This window comes from Schistocerca piceifrons, chromosome 8, assembly GCF_021461385.2.
Source record: "Schistocerca piceifrons isolate TAMUIC-IGC-003096 chromosome 8, iqSchPice1.1, whole genome shotgun sequence".
NCBI classification, from domain to species: Eukaryota; Metazoa; Arthropoda; class Insecta; order Orthoptera; family Acrididae; genus Schistocerca; species Schistocerca piceifrons.
In genome coordinates, this window is record NC_060145.1 from 12664824 (window position 1) to 12684646 (window position 19823).

Below are 19823 nucleotides of genomic sequence, written 5' to 3' on the forward strand. Positions count from 1 at the left end.
ACTGTAGTACACCGTGTTACCAGACGTCTGTGATAGCGTAGTGTTGTAGGAACTGTGACCGTAGTGTATTCGAACTCTGAAAAGGCGGAGATGATACTCATCTATGGCGAGTGTCGACGAAATGCAGCTGAAGCCTGCAGGGTGTATGCAGAATGGTACCCGGACAGAGAGCATCCAACGTGCCGCACATTGCAAAACACCTACCGCCAACTGTATGCAACGCAAACGGGTCCGTAACAGGCCCGTCACAGGAGAAGCGGGTGCAGTTGGTGTGTTAGCTGCTGTTGCCATGAACCCACACATGAGTACACGGGACACTGCGAGAGCCGGTGGATGAGTCAAAGTAGTGTCATGCGCATACTGCATCGTCACCGCTTTCATCCGTTTCATGTGTCGCTACCTCAGCAATTACATGGTGATGACTTTAATCATCGAGTGCAATTCTGTCAATGGGCATTAACAGAGAATGCGTTGCAGTTCTACCTGTTTACCGATGAAGCGGGTTTCACAAACCACGGGGCAGTGAATCTACGGAACATGCATTACTGGTCCGTGGACAATCCTCGCTGGCTCAGACAGGTAGAGCGACAGCGACCGTGGACTGTAAATGTATGGTGCGGAATCATTGGCGACCACCTCATTGGTTCTCACTTCATTGCAGGGGCGCAAATAGCTGCAACATACTTCGCGTTTCTACAGAATGATCTGCCAACGTTGCTCGAAAATGACCCACTGGTATCAGCATGATGGTGCACCTGCACATTCCGCAATTAACACTAGGCTGACCCTTGACAGGATGTTCGACGGGCGTTTCATAGGACGTGGAGGACGCATAAATTTGCCAGCCCGGTCTCCTGATCTTACACCTCTGGACTTCTTTCTGTGGGGTACGTTAAAGGCGAATGTGTACCGTGATGTGCCTACAACCCCAGAGGATATTAAACAACGTATTGTGGCAGCCTGCGGCGACATTACACCAGATGTACTGCGGCGTGTACGACATTCATTACGCCAGAGATTGCAATTGTGTGCAGCAAATGATGGCCATCACATTGAACATCTATGGGCCTGACATGTCGGGACACACTCTATTCCACTCCGTAATTGAAAACGGAAACCACGTGTGTACGTGTACCACACCCCTCATGGTAATGTACATGTGCGTCAGTGAAAAAGACCAATAAAAAGGTGTTAGCATGTGGACGTTATGTGCTGTTCCAGTCTCTTCTGTACCTAAGGTCCATCACCGTTCCCTCTGGATCCCTACGTAATTGGGTGCTCTCCGATACGCACGATCGAACAGCGGAGGAGTGGTACTCAAGTGTCAACTTTAGGTTACAATATCTCCGGATGTAATTAACATTTTACAATGCAACAAACGACACTGATTACGTATTTGTTTATATGTTCAGATGTGGTAACAAAACTAACGGGGTTCCATTTAAAAAACTTAGGTTTGTGTTAAAAAACATACTTCCGTGCATTTTTTTTAATGGTTTGTATTAACCAAGTACACTAGCCCCTCTCCTCACGTTCGGTCTGTGGAATCGATTCGTCAGTATTTCATGTGGTTTACGAAATATATCCAGCGGTAATGTTAGGTGACTCACCCTGTATATGGTCGTAATGAAATTAAAACTCTTTGCTCTAAATTTACCGCAAATACGGCTACCCAGAGTACATTTATAATCTATGCTATCACTTTAAAAAGAAACCTTTCAAGTTATTATTTTTCAATTGCGTTTAGTCTTGATTTAAAAAAATTTCGATAAAGGGCAATTTATTTCAGTTATAAGTTGGTCACTGAATTCTATTTTAAGTATCGTAGCTTTGTTTTATTTCTTTTGATTTCAGCACAGCCAAGTCGCAAGAGTACGAGTGCTAGCAAAATTGTAAGTCCCCACTGACAGACTGTAATCGTAAACAAAAAAAACCTAGACCCACCTCCACTTTGGTTCATATAATTAAACAATTTGAACGAAATTAAAACCTCCTCAGGCGTTGGTGATATGACACCCACAAACGATCCATAGTTGAAATGGTCACTTGACACTGTTGACCAGCAGTAATAGCTATGCAGTACGAATGCCTTCAGTAATGGCTGCTTAAGAAGTGTGCTCTCTCTTTAACTACGAGGGTAATCCCAAAAGTAAAGTCTTCTATTTTTTTTATAAGTACTGAACTCTGTTTGTGTGGCAGTTGGTCACACTGTTACGAAGAGTGCTTCACGAGCTGTGTGTAAACATGCGCACGCCGCGCTGAGGCGCTCAGCCTTGGCTTGGCAGCCGTTGAGAATGGAGCTCCCGTTGGATGTTACCGCCAAATGCGAATTGCGCGTAGTTATTCGGCTTTTGAACGCAAAGGGCAGTGCGCCGATTGAAATCCATCTCCAGTTGACGGAAGTGTGTGGTGAGTCGTGCATGGATGTCAAAACTGTTCGTAAGTGGTGTAGAGAGTTTGCAGCTGGTCGGACCAAAATTCACGACGAAGAAAAGAGCGGGAGACCGTCAATTTCTGAGGAGACAGGTTGAGCAAAGCATGCGTGAAGATCGGCGGATCACCCTGGGTGATCTCTGCACGTTGGTTCCTGAGATTTCCAGAAGCACCGCTCACAGAACTTTAACGGAAACATTGAACTACCGGAAGCAGTGCGCGAATGGGTGCCACGCATGTCGACTGAGGACCACATGCGGCAACGAGTTGATGCTTCCCGCGCATTTCTTCACCGCCTTGCAGCCGAACAGGACAACTTTCTGGGCTCAGTTGTCACGGGGGACGAAACCTGGGCATACCACTTTACGCCTGAGACCGAGCAACAATCACGCCAGTGGCGGTATCCTTCCTCGCCAAAGCCGCGGAAATTCAAACAAACACAGTCTGCCGGTAAAGTCATGACCACCGTTTTTTGGGATCAGAAATGGATATTGTTGGTCGACTTTATGCCCACTGGGACCACAATTAACGCTGATAGGTACTGTGAGACTCTGAAAAAACTCAAACGGGCAGTTCAAAACCGGAGAAGAGGAATTGTTGAGCAAGGGCGTACACATTTTCCATGACAACGCTCGCCCACACATCGCTGGCAAACCGCTGCTCTCCTGCAGCTGTTTCAGTGGAACATAATCTCCTATTCACCCTGTAGTCCTGAATTGGCGCCCAGTGAGTATCACCTGTTCCCTAGGTTTCGATGGAAAGCGATTCAGCTCCGACGACGAGGTGAAAGAAGAGGTTCATAACTTTCTGAACAGCATGGCGACGAGCTGGTATGACATGGGCATACAAAAACTGCCACAGCCTCTATAAAAATGCATCGACTGAAATTATGTCGAAAAATAGCCAAATGTTTAAGCTGAAAACTGATGTAAACCACTGCAGAAACAAACAGGTCTATGTACTTAGAAAAAAATAGGAGACCTTACTTTTGGGATTACCCTCGTATATCAGGGCGGATCCTTATGAACTAATGAGAAAATTTTCACTGTAGGAACAGCCTAACTTCACGCTGTCAAATGACAAGGTTTGTCATCTTAAATGCCATGCACGTGAGTCATCAACTGGCTCGAGGCCCCAAAAATCCACCTATACGCAACCACAAAACAGCAACGTTCCAGTCCTTAGTGCGCGCCACACAATAATAAAAACAGCCACAACTCAGCCACCTCTGAGTGTGCTTCCAGAACCACCAATCAACAACGCACAATCAAAATCATTAACTCTTGTGCCATACAGCCCATAAACATACTTCTGTACCAATAAACAATTACGCAAGCCCGGCAAACATTACTCTGTATTAAATATCTCGCTACACTATCTGAATTGTTAGGTGAATCCTAATTTTGTCAGCCCCGAAACTAAAAACGAGATCCTCTAAAATTTATTTTGGAAGGATAAGCGAAAGAAAATACACTGAAGAGCCAAAGAAACCGGTGCAACTTCTAATACCGTGTAGGGCCCCCGTGACCACGCAGAAGTGCCGCAACACGACGCGGCATGGAATCATCTAATGTTTGAAGTAGTGCTGTAGGGAACTGACACCAAGAATCCTGTAGGGCTGTCCATAAATCGGCGGGAATACGAGGGGGTGGAGACCTCTTCTTAACAGCACGTTGCAAGGCATCTCACATATGCTCAATAATGTTCATGTCTGGGGAGTTTAGTGGCCAGCGCATATGTTTAAACTCAGAAGAGTGTTACTGGAGCTACTGTGTAGCAATTCTGGACGTGTGGGGTGTCGCATCCTCCTGCTGGAATTGCCCAAGTGCGTCAGAACGCACAATGGACATGCATGGATGCAGGTGATCAGACAGGATGCTTTCGTACGTGTCATCTGTCAGAGTCGTATCTAGACGTATCAGTGCTTCCATACCACTCCAACTGCACACGTCCCACACCATTACAGAGGCTCCACCAGCCTGAACAGCTCCCTGCTGACATGCAGAGTCCGTGGATTAATGAGGTTTGTCTCCATAGCCGTACATGTCCATCCGTTCGATACAATTTGAAACGAGACTCGACCGACGAGAAAACGTGTTTCCAGTTATCGACCGTACAATGTCGGTGTTGGTGGGCTCAGGCGAGGCATAAAGCTTTGTGTCGTGCAATCATCAAGGGTGTACGAGTGGGTCTTCCGCTCCTTGGTTCGCACGCTGACACTTGTTGATGGCTCGGCATTCAAATCTGCCGCTATTTGCGGAAGGGTTGCACTTCTGTCACGTTGAACGTTTCTCTTTAGTCGTCGTTGGTCCAGTTCTTGCAGGATCTTTTTCCAGCCGCAGCGATGTCGGAGATTTGATGTTTTGCAGCCTTCCTGATATTCACGGTACAGTCGTGAAACGATCGTACTGGAAAATCCCCACTTCATCGCTACCTCGGAGATGCTGTGTCCCATCACTCGTGCGCCGACTATAACACCACGTTCAAACTCACTTAAATCTTGCTAACCTGCCACTGTAGCAGCAGTAATCGATCTAACAACTGCGCCAGACACTTGTCGCCTTACATAGGCGTTGCCGATCGCAGCGCCGTATTCTGTCTGTTTACATATCTCTGTACTTGAATACGCATGCCTGTACCAGTTTCTTTGACCCTTATGTGTATATCGTCGATAGTCTCCTACAATTACGACTTACTGCACTGCACGGCTCTCTCTCGACAACTATCTTACCCAAAACTATCGTCTCTACGATCTGAACCGAGTCCTCGTTCGGCTGAGTCGGTAGTACCCACCGACAGCAATTTAAGACTGATTGGAAGCGTTGGTTCTGATAAATGTGCAGCGCCATTATTCCTGTCAACAATTTTTAATATTGTTGACGAAGGCTGTCAGCCGCACGCTGAGCGGCCAGCTCCTGTATGTAACCTCTCTGGACTGCAGCGTCAGAGGTTGTAGTGCACCGCTGCAACTTTCGCACATGCACGTCCTTCATCTCGGTTTTATGAAATCTACAAGCCGGTTACAATATATATATTACATTCATTTCTCTACAACAAGTAGAGTCATACTAACAACTGATGTAGCACATGAGCAGGAGTCAGTAAATAGGGTTGAACGCACCAAATTTTTGGGTGTACATACTGATGAAAACTTGCACTTGAAGAGACGTATTACTCAGCTTTTCAATCAATGACGTTCAACTACTTTTGCTAATCGAGGAAGCAAATGTATTAACCTCTGGACTTACTTTGCATATTTCCACTCAGTAATATTTTGCGGAATAATTTTCTGGGGTAACTCATCACTCGGAAAGAAAGTATTGATTGCAGAAAAGCGACCAGTGAAAATAATATGCTGTGTTCGCTCACGGACGTCATGTAGGTACCTCTTCAAAGAATTAGGCGTTTTAACTGCGTCGTCACAGGACGTATATTCGCCAATGAAATTCACCATAAATAATCCATGACGATTTGAGAAGAAACAGTAATGAGCATGACTACAGCACTAGAGGGAAGAATGGCCTTTGTTACTCATTGTTAAAGCTTTCAGTGGCTCACAAAGGACTTCAGTGTGCAGTAACAAAAATTTTTCATCGTTTGCCCAATAGCACAAAATTTCTGACAGGTAGTGACGCAAGTTTTAAACTTAAAATAAAATAATTTGTCCTGGTCAAGCCCTTGTGTTCCGTTGACGAATTTCAACTTAAAAACTGGCTGGCAGTTAGAAAAAAGATTGTGTACTAACATGAGTAGGACTAAAAATAATAATGTGTTGATTAATGTTAACACTAATCGTGTATACATAACCTGTAAACTGACTTCTTCTACATCATTTCGATAAAAGAATCGTTCAGATCATTTATGGAACATATAACTAAGTCAGTAACTAACTAACTAACTAACTCAGAAAACTTACATGCCTTATTTTTCACATTTCTTGGATATTAAACTTACTTTGAGATGCTAATTCAATAAGTAAAGGTGCCACCGAAAACATTTGTGCATTTTCAACTTGACACAGCGCAAGTGCTACTCTAATGGTTCAAATGGCTCTGAGCACTATGGGACTTAACATCTGAGGTCATTAGTCCCCTAGACTTAGAACTACTTAAACCTAACTAACCTAAGGACATCACACACGTCCATGCCCGAGGCAGGATTCGAACCTGCGACCGTAGCAGCAGCGCAGTCCCGCACTGAAGGGGCTAGAACCGCTCGACCACAGCGGCCGGCGCAAGTGCTACTTCTGGCAGTTCAGAAAATGTAGAACGTAGACTTTCGTAGTGTATCATTAATTTGTATGCCTTTGCTAGACGTACAACACTTTCGCAAGTAAGGCAAGTGATGTTTGTCAGCGATTCTACAAAAAATATTTTTTCGTCCATCTATGCTCAAACTGCCGCGGTTCGTCCTGTAACTGACGCTCCTGCTTGGTTCCGTTTCCACCAGTCTACACACACTGAGGTGCGTAACGCAAGTACCAGCTCATCTACACTTCTGTATGTTGACAGTTGCAAGATAGTGGCGCTCCTTAGCTTGTAGATTGGGCCTCGTTACACCGTCCAGCGTGTTGACCTCATTGCTATCACTCGAAGGCCTGCCGCGCCTCCGCCGTCGGTATGTTGCCGTTCCGCCGTCGAGGCCGCCCCCGTCGGCCGACGGTGCGCCCTTCGAGCCTCGGTTGACGCGCGACTGGACCCTACACGCGCCTGCCCTGTCCCTGAGACCCTGGAGCCGTCCTCCTCACACGGGACGTGTTTGTGATCGCGGCTGCTGCGGGCTACGGAACGGCCCGCCCACGTCTCACGGAACGTGACGCGCTGCTCAACGTGATTTGCGATCTCGGCGCTCTCCGGCGATAGCTGCGCGCTCTGTCTGCCGCGCAGACAAACCACACAGTTTCTGTACGAAAATGGCCGCGCGTAAAACAGCAGCGTTACCTCTGTCAGCGATTGTCGAAGAAGATCGGAGAAAATCACGAAGAAGACTCTCGATTCGTTGACGGCTCGAACAGTGAATTCCTGGTACAGGAACACCACATAATGCTGTTCATAGATCTGAGATACATACTAGTACAAGCAGTGCTTTTTTTTCTAAAAATAAGGTTTTGGGGTCTCCGACATGGGATATAACGCAGCGAAAATTAGTTATAACTGAAGCATGGGATACCACCCGTCTGTTTTTAGCCATAACATCATCAATATGTCGAACAACGAAAAAAAGGTATCGCACTCTTCAGTTGACTTTACAGCTCAAATGAAGCAGGCGATACCGAGAAACACACCAACATACAAGACAATGTGGTATCGAACACTTCAGTTTACATCACCTCAAATGAAGCATGCGATTTGAACGTACGCATATCCGTTTAGCACTACCAGCGCCCACTATTAGCGGGCGAAGGCACTACGTGCTTGTCGAACTGGTTGCCAGCGATTCAGTTGTAGAGAACGGTTGCCGCAGCTTCGAAATGCTTGAAACAGTCAATGACATCGATTTTCCCACCAAAAACTGCACTGGTATCGTTCGTATTGCAATTACCAGCACGAAAAAATGAAAGAAAAAATTTACGTCCGTGAAATAAATCCTTAGCACTCTTCCAAGTTCTCAACATCGTAAAAAAATTACTTTGTCGACGAAAAAGTTTAGGGGTACGCATCTCCCAGCGTTCCCCCAGTAAAACAGCACTGGTATTTCACTAACTCAGCTGACTCTTCATCTCATTTTCGGTTTCAAATTGAGTATAGCTATAATACGGTGTCTAATGTACATTTGCGTATGCATAATATCGGTATTCTCGATCTTGCATTAACTACCACCACTCTGAAGTATCGCACTTCATCACATAGATTTCATGATCGAGATTCGTTTCGTAATTTCGTTTGAGTGCAAGACGAGATTTCTTTCGAGACTGTTCATAACCGCTTTATATTTACCGGCAAAGTACAATTATGAGGTAGTCTATAAAACCGAGAGGTAGGTATACACATTTTACAGAAAATTTCGTATCTTCCAGTGTGTAACTCGTGTTTACTTCCTGACTCAGAGTCAAATTAAGATTTCTGGCCACTGTGGAAACATTCCAGTCGTTGGCCTTTGGAATAGGCATTGCAACAAATACATTATTTATGATAAATTAGGTCGACTTTTGTAGATAATAATCCATTATCTATTAAATTATTTAGAAAGATCTAGAACTTTTTATAACGAGAAGATGTAAAAAAGTTGGAAATAGCTGGTCGTTAAGAAGCTGTCTTTGTACCCCTATCGACTGCGCTACAGCTTCGAAATGGCAGCCTCTCCCTTCGTATGTGGCTTACTGGTACATTGTATACAGACTGTATCTACAGATGTCATTATTTGATATTTAATACAAAAACTGCAGTAGAAAGACGCGCTTCCGATAGACCACCATTGTGCAGTAGCTTTCAGCAATATGATTCAATAGAACACAAGTTATAACATTCAAAACAACTACAGGAAGTGGCTGGCCAGAGTGGCCGAGCGGTTCTAGGCGCTACAGTCTGGAACTGAGCGACCACTATGGTCGCAGGTTCGAATCCTGCCTCGGACATGGACGTGTGTGATGTCCTTAGGTTAGTTAGGTTTAAGTAGTTCTAAGTTCTATGGGACTGATGATCTTAGAAGTTTAGTCCCACAGTGCTCAGAGCCATTTGAACCATTTACAGTGTAAGATGGCAAGAACTGTGCCCCTTACATGAAGTCATTTAAGATCACCTAACTTACGTTGGGCGAACAGTAGGGCTGAACAAAAATGACTGACAAGGCACAATGCATCTTGTAGAGGGTATAGTATGGACGTATTGAAATAATTAATATCGGGTGATGGTTTTAAAGTAATTCACATGACATGAAAACTTTGTGGAAACGTTTCGATTTACTGGAGGCTATTTTATCCCAGGGAAGTACTCAGAATTGACCGTGGCCGCCGGGGGAGCGGCTAAGGGAAGCGACAATAGGCAGCTTAGGGCGGCTCAAGCTCTGAGAAAGCGGTAACGGTGCGCGGCCTCCAGCTGCCTCAAGATGAGTGACAGTGAGTGGGTGTTGACCCCATGCTGGTGTACCGGGGAGCAGACGGAGAACTTGTACACCTGTTGATAAATGTCTGTCGTCCCGTTTTCAGTGAAACATGCGAGAAAACTGCGCAAAGCTATGGTGGAGCGGTGACTATAGCAACTTCACACTGAATTCACGGTCCACAGAGTCTGAAGTAAATCAGGTGACGAGTGACAGAATGAAATACGCCGGTCTCCGATGGGAACTTAGGACCGAGGAATTTGAAGTGTTCTCCTGGGAGTCAGAATTCCGGAAAAATTGGTGTTTTGTGCAGACGCTAACCTTGATGGGTGGCCTGGGAGGAGCTAAATAGCAGAAGTTGAGAGGAAGGGAAATTTTGTGGGAATTTGTTCACTGCCCAGAGCAGGCATTGGTCGGCGCTGGGAAGCGACGCATAATTAACGCGACTTGCGCTGCAATTGGCGTAAGTGATTTTGCTGGAGGGGAAGCCGAGGCAAAGAGCGGACTGTGAGAAGTCCCCGTAGAGGTCTTCCGTTCCCAGCTTGCCTAGAGTGCGGACGTGGCGTTCTTTACTCAGCTTGCCTGAGAGAGAGTGAGCACCTCTGCAGTTTAGGACTTAGCAAACGGAACGATTGAGCTTGGAGATAGGAAGTTTTGGTTCAGCTATGTACTGAGCAAGATATCTAGGAGTGAATAGACGAGCGCAGCCTTGCAGCACCACGAGGTCGGCCGACGTCCACACAACGACGCCGCTCCGCCACGCTGTATTCGGTGTTATTGCGCCCGCTCCGGCCACTGATTTATTTGTTGGATCACATCGGCAAAGTTTCCACGAGGGTTTCATAGGCTGTGTATTGTAGAATTCTTCTCGCACTTCGCATTATGCCTGGGTCAGTCGGTAGGAATTACTTTTGAGTATTGCGCTTTACTTCAAACAAACGCAATTTACTACCACTGCCTGATAGGAGAGTCTTGTAATGTGATGATTGAAGGTTGGGAGTTAAAATAAATTTGTGCTAATCGACTGCATCTGTTTTCAATCAAGTAGTTGAAATCCCAAGTCACTTTCTTAATTAATTTTGTGTTCAACATTTGCATCTGGTGTTCAATAGCTGAATATATCATCAATGTGCACCCCTTTTTAATTAAAAGTGATCAATTCTGAATGAATTAATGTCAACACTGCCACCGCAGTTCAATCAGGAGTCACAGGGCCATATTAGTTTTTTGCGTTATCTGATATTGAGGAAGTTTTGCACTCTCTGTTGATCTGTTAGTCAATTAATTGGGGTGAACACACGCCAAAACCAGCTAAGTGACGGGTGGGGTGTTACAACAGGAAGTGTTTACCTATGATATATAGTTTCCTCTCATTTTCTTAATAGCATATTGTAACATTTTCGAGAAATCCTCAATTTGCTGATACTTTGAAACAACTTATATTCACAGCACGTACACTATTCGAATGATAAGGAAAACCCAGCAGACACGACGTTTAATGTCATACAATATGGCGACTCCTAAGTTTTGCTTGTGACGTCAAAACAATGTCGCATCTCGTTGGCATACGTTCGTGTCCGCGAGCCAAGAATCTGACGTACCAGGTGTTTTATTTCACGCTTTGCAGCCAAGTGGAACGTGGAACTCCACTCTGTGATATCACAAGCTTCTCGTCCCCGTGCGTTTTCACGTCCCGCTAGGGGACGGTTTCAAAGTGCAGCTAAACTGACGATACAGCACGTCACGTGATGGCTGATACGCACTGGCGCCGTGTGCTGCTGTTTCCACACACCCGCCTAAAAAATTCTATTTGCACGGCTTTCAATACGGCGTGAACTCTGACCATCCGAACAGACACTGGTATTGTTATTCAGGTTATGGGAGTAAAGTTGAGCCTAGAATCCAATACGAAGGACAGAAAGCATAACTTTTGCATTTGGAATTGTATTTTGGATAGAAATAACAAAGGGACGTATGAACTAAGCAACACCAGGCAACTAAAATCCGTTCTTGAACCACTTTCGGATAACGAAAGTAAATTTCGAGTAACTGTTGATCTGCGCATCGAGCTGTATTAAAAAATCTGATACATTGAAGATGCAGTACCTGCTTGAGTGAAACTACAGGTGACACTTTGATGTTTGACATTCGGCGATAACCTGTCATCTCTGCAATGTTTGTACCACGTCCTCAAAACTACAATTTCAGTGTAGTTGTGTGATGTGTTGATGCTATTTTCTACGTCTTGGAAGCTAATAATTTCATTCTTGCACCGCACATGAGTTAAGTATGATGAAACATTAAAGTTATTCTACACCGAAATTTGGATCTATGCTTCGTGCCTTATAGTTGATTTCTTTTATTAAGAGCCACACTGAATCTGAAATTATACTGCTACCAGAAACCATGTTACTTACTTTCTGACATTGACTGGCCAAGTGTTTAAGAGCATTTAAGATGCCAATACACTAGAATCTGAATATGTTGACACTACTGCATTAATTTTTATCATTTGGAGACTTAAGTAAGCGAGCATTTAAGATGCCAATACACTAGAATCTGAATATGTCGACACTACTGCATTAATTTTTATCATTTGGAGACTTAAGTAAGCGAGCATTTAAGATGCCAATACACTAGAATCTGAATATGTTGACACTACTGCATTAATTTTTATCATTTGGAGACTTAAGTAAGCTACTGTGCAGCTACAAGTCACCTTTCACTAATCACTCACTGATACTAGCTTACAAAAAAATTCTATCCTTGTGTCATATCTAAGGACATCATATACATTCTCCACATAGATTAACTGTTATATGGGCAAGAAGTTTTTATATGTCGAACTAGCATTTCCTGTGACTGTAGCACAACGAACGATATTTATAACGACACCCACTTTGGACAGGTCTTGTATCACTGGAACTCCACATTTTCGTAACACAGTGGCATAAATGTGTAAAAAACAAAAAACGACAATAACTCCAGAAGTTTTGAAATGAATATGGAAACTGCTTGGTTCTAACAGTAATCTTTACAGGGCTAAGGAGAGTGGCATCACTAAGTCAGAGTGTCTTTAACTGTTGTGGCATGGCTAAAAGTGGCATCACTTGCATAGCACACAAGAATTTTGGTGTTTCCTTGCACAGCTTCGGTGACAGACGAATGGTGCATGTGGGAAACTGGCTTTACTTAGCACAGAACTAAAGACCCGGATAAACTAACTGGGCTTAGCTTTGAATTAAAAAATAACAATTTACGTTAATTTTCTGTAATGTTATATTTTATAGTCTGCATATAGTTTAGATGTAGTTGCTTAATCTGCTTTAAAACTTATATTTTAACGACTCACTAGCTAGCACTAGCTGTTCACTTACTTCACTTCTCCAAATATCAACAAACACCCCGTCACCATTTCTTTAAAGAATCCAAAAAGTCAGGCTATTGCATGTGCAAATTCAAGCAGCCCGTCAGAGATGGTGTTGTCAAACATGTTCTTTGTTTGACTTCCTAAATCCAAACAAGGGAGTGATATGGGATGGTAGTAAGCGTTGAACCTGAGCCAAAGGCTGAGTAGTCTCGTGCGCTATCATCTGTGCTATGAGAACAACTGATGACACTAATTGTATGTGTTGGATCACTTGAATCTGAATGCACGTGATTAGGTGACTTCGATGGTAATTAGCTCAGAAATAGTGCAACATATCGAATCTTTTTCATAACAATTATTTGTGAACACAACCCACCCTGCAACACGCTTACAAGCTATTGAGACTGTTTCTGATCACCAATTTACATATGTGAGGGCACGATTGTTCCCCCAGATGGTCTGTACCAGGCAGATGCGGAAGCCCACAGGCTGCGGCGGATGAGTCTGGATGACACAGCAGCTGCCTGGCAGGCGTTTTGCCCGTAGCAGCAAATATTTACTGTATGTTTAAGCAGAAGTGGCCCACAGAGCCACAAAACACTTCAAGGTTGTTTATAATCGAAAGTGAAATCACCTAATGCATTGACATGTTTAATAAACATGGTATACCCGTCACAAGGAAAGATAACAGTATGACAGAAAGTGCAACACAGTAACCCAGCAGAGAATTATGGCTACCTCACACATTGCTGGCAAATAGGTAACGTTATGGAAACGAATGATTACTGGCTGAATGCCTTTTAGCGATTTATTAATTCTTTCCGGTGATCTGGTGACTTACTGACTGGATGTGTATGCAGACTGGTGGAGCAGACGCTGACGCCGCAGTGGGTGCAGTCACAGAGCGGCTGGCTGCGCCGGGTGGCGGACCGGCTGGTGGCAGCCCTGCAGCAGGTGGTGCCCCCTGCAGAGCAGCAGCTGCAGGTGCTGAAGGAGCTGCGCGCCTGCACGCTGGACGCCCTGGCCGGCTCGGTGCTGGGACAGCAGGCGCGCGCCACGGGCCGCCCGCCGGCGGGCTTCCCCCACCACTTCCTGCAGGCCACGCAGCTGATAGACCAGCAGGTGAGCGCCGCCGCTCGATGTCACCACTCCACCCCACTCTGGACTAGTCTGCACTGGGAGGACGGTGGGTTGGGTCTTCATCTGGCCACCCAGCGTTTTCGTGGTTTCGTTAAATCACTTCAGGTCGATGCTGTGATGGTTTGTTTCTAAAGAACTTGACCGATTTACTTCCCATCCCCCCCCCCTCCCCAATCAGAGCGCTTGTGGCATCTCGACTGGCTTTATCATCGTTAGGATGTCTTACTTCCAAGCACTTGTCCCATTTTCTGAAGTCAAAGTCGAAAACGAAAAAAAGATTAAATAAAGGAAAAAAAGATTTAAATTCTGAGCCACCATTCAACTGACGTCAAAAATCCAACTTTTCATTTTCATCAGTAACATTGTCGATTAAACTGGCTGCAGTCTCGTTCAGGAGTTCGCAATCAGAGTTCATAAGAGCAACAGACATCAGCTATGTTGTTTTCAGTGTCCATAACATACTTGTGAAAGACATTCACAAAAATACAGATATTATCGGTTTCATTGAACTACCTCATCAGCGGCTCTCACTGCTCAGTCTTCTGGCATCTCTTAAAAATCTCCACTGAAACGCCAGAGAAACTGGTATAGGCATGTGTATTCAAATACAGAGATATGTAAACAGGCAGAATACGATGCTGCAGTTGGCAACGCCTATACAAGACAACAAGTGCCTGGTGCCGTTGATAGATTGGTTATTGACGCTAAACTTGCAGCTTATCAAGATTTAAGTGAGACTGAGTGTAGTGTTACAGCTGGTGCATGAGCGATGGGACACAGCACCTCCGAGGTAGCGATGAAGTGGGGATTTTCCAGTACGATCATTTCATGAGTGTGTTGTGAATATCAGGAATCTGGTAAAACATCAGATCTCTGACATCACTGCACCCGGAAATAGATCCTGTGAAAACAGGACTAATGACGACTGAAGAGAATCGTTCAATGTGACAGAAGTGCAACCCTTCCACAAATTGCTGCAGATTTCAATGCCGGGCCATCAGCAAGTGTCAGAAGGAAACCAATCAATGAAACATCATCAATATGGGCTTTCAGAGCCGAAAGCCCACCCATGTACCCTTGATGACTGCATGACACAAGCCGGCCGGAGTGGCCGAGCGGTTCTAGGCGCTACAGTCTGGCACTGCGTGACCACTGCGGTCGCAGGTTCGAATCCTGCCTCGGGCATGGATGTGTGTGATGTCCTTAGGTTAATTAGGTTTAAGTAGTTCTAAGTTCTAGGGGACTGATGACCTCAGAGGTTAAGTCCCATTAGTGCTCAGAGCCATTTTTGCATGACACAAAGCTTTACGCCTCGCCTAGGCCTGTCAGTACCGACATTGGACTGTTGATGACTGGAAACATGTTGCCTGGTCGGACGAGTCTTGTTTCAAATTGTATCGACTGGGTGGACTTGTATGGGTATGGAGACAACCTCATGATTCCATGGACTCTGCATGTCAGAAGGGAGCTGTTCAAGCTGGTGGAGGGTCTGTAATGGTGTGGGACGTGTGCAGTTTCAGTGATATGGGACTCCTGATACGTCTAGATACGACTCTGGCAGGTGACACGTACATAAGCTTCCTGTCTGATCACCTGCATCTATTCGTGTCCATTGTGCATTCTGGCGCACTTGGGCAATTGCGGCAGCACAGTGCAACACCCCGCACTACCAGAATTGCTACAGAGTGGCTGCAGGAAAACACTTCTGAGATTAAACACTTCCGCTGCCCTCCAAACTGTGCAGACATGAACGTTATTGAGCATATCTGGGATGCTTTGCAACGTGCTGTTTCGAAGAGGTCTCCAACCACTCGTAATCTTACGGATTTATGGATAGTCCTGCAGTATTCATGGTGTCAATTCCCTCCAGCACTACTTCAGACATTCTGTTGCGGGGGGTCGAACCCGGGAATCCGGATGGCCGAGCTGAAGCTGGGGCTTACCACACCGCTTCTCATCAGGAGGCTGAGCAAGTTCATTAGCGTCAATGGCACTGCAGAGTGATACAGTGGTATTTGGTAACATTACTTTATTGACATAATTTACAGTACTACGATGGGTGCAGCATAGTGTTGGCTTGCCGCCCGCAGCATTGTCCCACGAGTCCAGCCGGCTCAGCAACTCCTGGTATGCTGGAAGATGGCTGCACTCTGCTTGGTTGCCTTTCGCTGAGGTGTCGCGTCTTGCGCCGCTCCGCTGCCCGCAATTCCAGAGACTGTCACAGTCCCTGGTCTCCGCTACCCTCCACCCCGTGAGGCCTGCTCTGTCTGACCATGGGATGAAGGTGGTTGCACTGGTCACCGTGGCCCTCGGCCACTGCTGCTCCCAGGACAGGACCAGACTCGAACCTGCGCCCTCCTGGATGTGGTGCCACAACTCGCCACTAGTGGTGCTTGCCAGATGGCAACACCCGCCGCCATCTCTTGCGCTACCCCAGCTCTGCCGCACTTCCTGCAGTGCACGTGTCGCCCGGACCCCGGTACGCCAGGTGGGAAGCGAATAAAGCCCATCCTGGACCCGCTGCAGACCGCTGTCACTGCCCTCCTTCAGGCAGACTGTGCAGTCTCCAAGTACCTGGCTGCCATTCTGTCGGGCCCCGGTGTTGTGTCCTAAGAAGTGGAATACAGCCCGAACAAGTGCATAGAAACAAAGGACAGATTTACATAGAATATTTACAACATCGCTGCCAGACTGTCCTCTGAAAGTGTAGACCAGCACAGGTCCGACCCGACTCTCGGCTGACCTGGCACACCCCTCAAGCTGAAAGTGCCTGACTATTTATACTGCTTTTCCCCTCACTTCTGACGTAGTGTCAGAGAGAGACAGAAACTATGGCAGGGGTAAGTTCCCATACGTCAGCCACTTGCACATCGCCACTCCCGGCTCTGACCTACTGCCCCGCCTCATACATCGCAGTAACTTAAAGCAACGCTGCAGTTCCCTGCCTCGCTGCTGCTCCCCTCATGTTTACTCTGGCTGGCCTACTGGCTGCCGATTATTGCCACACACTGCCAGCGGCCCGAGACTTCATCGCCCAGCCGTGCCTTTACAGAATTTTAATAAAATTCACCTTCTCTACGACTAATACTAGCGCAGCAATTAGTCGAGTCCATGCCACGTTGTGTTGTGGCACTTCTGCATGCTCGTGGGGGCCCTACACGATATTAGGCAGGTGTACCAGTTTCTTTGGCTCTTCAGTGTGTATACAGGCATGCCTCCAGCTAAAGTCGTGTGAGGTGACAAAAACGAAGTTTAAATATGTAATTTGTAACAGTCGGCAACACTTATGGCAACAGTGTAACAGTGTTACGGGTACAGATTCATGATATGCTAGCAAGGACCTCTCAGTATGGTGTGCAGGTCACTGTGTCCAAACCTGTTCTCTGGCGGCCGCGAAATCCGAATTGGACGATTAACAACCTCATTCTTAATGTAGCAAGAGACTGAGGTCAGGGACTCGACGATACACATTGAGCGCCACAGACAGAAGCGTTTGTCTCAGCTGGGCACCTTGCTGGCACAACAGTGCAGCAGCTTCTGGCATGTCCTAGAAGATGCTGGATTGAGCTCAGGAGTCTAGCAGCAGTAGGCACGTGTGTAGAAGAGCCACTGTGCTCTGGCAGTTGTCTAAGTGTGAGATGCACTAGTGCACTGGAACTGAACCTGCGACATACAGAAGCCAGGTCTGGTCACGCCACCTCTGGTTGTTCGAGTTTAGGCCTAGCAGCTACACTACTGGCCAATAAAATTGCTACACCAAGAAGAAATGCAGATGATAAACGGGTATTCATTAGACAAATACATTATACTAGAACTGACATGTGATTACGTTTTCACGCAATTCGGGTGCATTGTTGTTGTTGTTGTAGTCTTCAGTCCTGAGACTGGTTTGATGCAGCTCTCCATGCTACTCTATCCTGTGCAAGCTTCTTCATCTCCCAGTACCTACTGCAACCTACATCCTTCTGAATCTGCTTACTGTATTCATCTCTTGGTCTCCCTCTACGATTTTTACCCTCCACGCTGCCCTCCAATGCTAAATTTGTGATCCCTTGATGCCTCAAAACATGTCCTACCAACCGATCCCTTCTTCTAGTCAAGTTGTGCCACAAACTTCTCTTCTCCCCAGTCCTATTCAATACCTCCTCATTAGTTATGTGATCTACCCACCTTATCTTCAGCATTCTTCTGTAGCACCACATTTCGAAAGCTTCTATTCTCTTCTTGTCCAAACTGGTTATCGTCCATGTTTCACTTCCATACACGGGTGCATAGATCCTGAGAAATCAGTACCCACAACAACCACCTCTCGCCGTAATAACGGCCTTGATGCGCCTGGGCATTGAGTCAAACAGAGCTTGGATGGTGTGTACAGGTACAGCTGCCCATGCAGCTTCAACACGATACCACAGCTCATCAAGAGTAGTGACTGGCGTATTGTGACGAGCCAGTTGCTCGGCCACCATTGACCAGACGTTTTCGATTGGTGAGAGATCTGGAGAATTTGCTGGCCAGGGCTGCAGTCGAACATTTTCTGTATCCAGAAATGCCGTTTCAGGCCTCCAGGAATTCGACTCCCGTGTCAGCCTCCTCATCTCAGAACAGCTCTGGCACCCAGCGTCCTCTGTTGTTTGCTGGATGTCTTCCACTCTGTGTCTTCCTCTACCTGTTTACCGTCTGCAGCTCCTTCAAGTACCACGGAAGTTATTCCGCGCTGTCTTAACACAACTCCTGTCATCTCACCTTTCCACTTATCAATGTCTTCCACGTATTCGTTTCCTCGCCAAGACTGCTCAGAACTTTCTTGTTTTTCATTATCAGTCCACCTAATTTATCCTTGTATAGCACCACATCTCAAACTCTTTGATGCTCTTCTTTCCCGGTTTGCCCACCATGATTCATTTCCATACAATGCTGTGCTCTAAATATACATACTCAGAAATTTCTTCCTCATATTAAATTCTATGTTTGATATACTAGTAAACTTCTTTTGTCCACGTGTGCCCTCTTTGCCTGTGATAGCCTTATGTCCACGTTGCTTCGTCCGTAGTTTTGCCTCCAAAGTGGCATAAATACTTAACTTCGTCTACTTCGTGGTTAAATAAAAAAATGGCTCTGAGCACTATGGGACTTAACTGCTGAGGTCATCAGTCCCCTAGAACTTAGAACTTGGTAAACCTAACTAACCTAAGGACATCACACACGTTTATACCCGAGGCAGGATTCGAACCTGCGACAGTAGCGGTCGCGCGGTTCCTGACTGCAGCGCCTAGAACCGCTAGGCCACACTGGCCGGCACTTCGTGGTTCCCAATTTTGATAAGTTTATCGCTAATAGATGATAGATAAACTGCAGTGGAAGACTCTGCAGGAGAGACGCTCAGTAGCTCGGTACGGGCTTTTGTTGAAGTTTCGAGAACATACCTTCACCGAGGAATCAAGCAGTATATTGCTCCCTCCTACGTATGTCTCGCGAAGAGACCATGAGGATAAAATCAGAGAGATTAGAGCCCACACAGAGGCATACCGACAATTCTTCTTTCCACGAACAATACGAGACTGGAATAGAAGGGAGAACCGATAGAGGTACTCAAGGTACCCTCCACCACACACCGTCAGGTGGCTTGCGGAGTATGGATGTAGATGTACATGTAGTTGTAGAATCTCACTTTGCTATTTCTCGTTACTTTTGTCTTTCTGGGGACTGATGACCATAGATGTTAAGTGCCATAGTGCTCAGAGCCATTTTTTGTCTTTCTCCAGTTTACTCTCAATCTATAGCGTGTGCTCATCACATCGTCAGATTCCGTAATTATTTATCAGTTTCACTGAGAGTAACATCA

At 45.9% G+C, this 19823-nt stretch overlaps 1 protein-coding gene across 1 annotated transcript in view; it reads left to right on the top strand.

The window, feature by feature from the left end:
• LOC124711493 (cytochrome P450 4C1-like) overlaps positions 1 to 19823 on the top strand; it is a 187127-nt gene that overhangs the window by 56658 nt on the left and 110646 nt on the right. The window contains exon 3 of the mRNA XM_047241603.1: positions 13702 to 13963. Coding sequence (XP_047097559.1) covers positions 13702 to 13963 — 262 coding nt within the window. The remainder of the gene's footprint in view (positions 1 to 13701; positions 13964 to 19823) is intronic.